Source organism: Perkinsus marinus (genome assembly GCF_000006405.1).
Source record: "Perkinsus marinus ATCC 50983 genomic scaffold scf_1104296946740, whole genome shotgun sequence".
Lineage (NCBI taxonomy): Eukaryota > Perkinsozoa > Perkinsida > Perkinsidae > Perkinsus > Perkinsus marinus.
In genome coordinates this window covers 1-1,423 of record NW_003210842.1, presented here as the reverse complement: position 1 = coordinate 1,423, position 1,423 = coordinate 1, and the positions used below count along the sequence as shown (strand labels likewise).

Here is a 1,423-nt window from a genome sequence, read left to right as displayed (position 1 = left end):
TTGTTGTTGTTGACCTTGTTGTTGTTGACCTTGTTGTTGTTGTTGACCTTGTTGTTGTTGTTGTTGTTGTTGTTGTTGTTGTTGACCTTGTTGTTGTTGTTGTTGTTGACCTTGTTGTTGACCTTGTTGTTGTTGTTGTTGTTGACCTTGTTGTTGTTGTTGTTGTTGTTGTTGTTGTTGTTGTTGACCTTGTTGTTGACCTTGTTGTTGTTGTTGTTGTTGTTGTTGTTGTTGTTGTTGTTGTTGACCTTGTTGTTGTTGTTGACCTTGTTGTTGACCTTGTTGTTGATTATAATTATGATACTCATTCGAGGTACTCGTTCGTCATCTTGAGCCTGGCTGCTTGCTCAGAAGTCTTCGGCTTTGTTGTTATGACGCCACAGGTTAGTTTCGTGTCGGCAAATCTGGAGGAGTTGAATTTTAAGGTTTTCCTCAACTATCGACTGAAGTCAGTCGAGCATCTCCCATGGCGAGCGCTATCGTATCAGGCATGCAACACGTTCATAGATGACGTGTTCACGCTGGTCATAAGGTAAGTCTTTTCAGTAGAGCGCGGGTTCGATCCTTGGTTGGAGATTTTCAGCTGTATGGAATCAACTTTCCTTACTAATTTTGCGTTGTTGAACTATGTAGCCTTATGGGAAATCGTGTGGTTGTATTGCGTGATGAGTGCACGTCTACTACTAGCAAACGTATGAGGAAATTCAGAATCCAAGTGATGCCGATCTGAAGTGACCTTACGTTGAAGCTTCGACGAGCTTTTACTCATGAGAAATTGGAAGAACACAACCTTTATATCACATTGGCGTACATAGTGTGGGAGAATATGCACATGGTCAGCTACATGTGTTGATGAAAATATGAGAATTTTGGTGGATTCTTGTTGGTTTCTGTGCATTTTCCTATTCGAATTCGTGTGTGACCTTTTATGGTTAGAGCTATAATGAGCGATCAAGGTGGTTAGTTCATGAGCACTAAGTTTAAGAAGATCCTAACTGAGACCAACATCGTACATGTCCCTCGCACAACAGCTTAACTAGAATGGGTTCGCATCCGCACACTCCTGAGCTGAAAAAAGCGAACATATATTCTAATACTACACAGTGTTGGATAACCGCAATTTTCAGGATGCCGGAAATACACAAGTTCTCGGTCTTTCGTGACGACATAGTGTTCATAATATGCTGCTATCAACGATGGATCTACAGTGGACGGTGAGGCTGGTTGTTATTGATATTTTGTCACGCGCCACGAAATTATTCTCAGGAGGAATCAGGAGGAAGATGCCCCCTCTCGGGAGAAGAGCGAATAATTCCCGAATACGTTTTTCATTATTTTCGTGGAAGCAATTTTGTTGAGTTGCCATATTGCTGAGTTGGTTTTCACGAAAGTAGTTTTGTGAGGTGTCCGATGCACCCGCCTC

At 42.0% G+C, this 1,423-nt stretch overlaps 2 protein-coding genes across 2 annotated transcripts; one reads left to right on the top strand and one right to left on the bottom strand.

The window, feature by feature from the left end:
* Positions 1–14: 14 nt before the first annotated feature.
* Pmar_PMAR003835 (hypothetical protein) lies at positions 15–308 on the bottom strand (the record flags this gene model as incomplete). The annotated part of the gene is made up of 1 exon (XM_002779549.1): positions 15–308. A coding segment is annotated over one exon (294 nt), but the record flags the coding sequence as incomplete, so codon positions are not given.
* A 26-nt stretch (positions 309–334) lies between these two features.
* Positions 335–1,312, top strand: Pmar_PMAR003834 (conserved hypothetical protein; the record flags this gene model as incomplete). The annotated part of the gene is made up of 4 exons (XM_002779548.1): positions 335–383; positions 426–532; positions 1,128–1,214; positions 1,267–1,312. Coding segments are annotated over 4 exons (289 nt in total), but the record flags the coding sequence as incomplete, so codon positions are not given.
* Between the last annotated feature and the right edge of the window lie 111 nt (positions 1,313–1,423).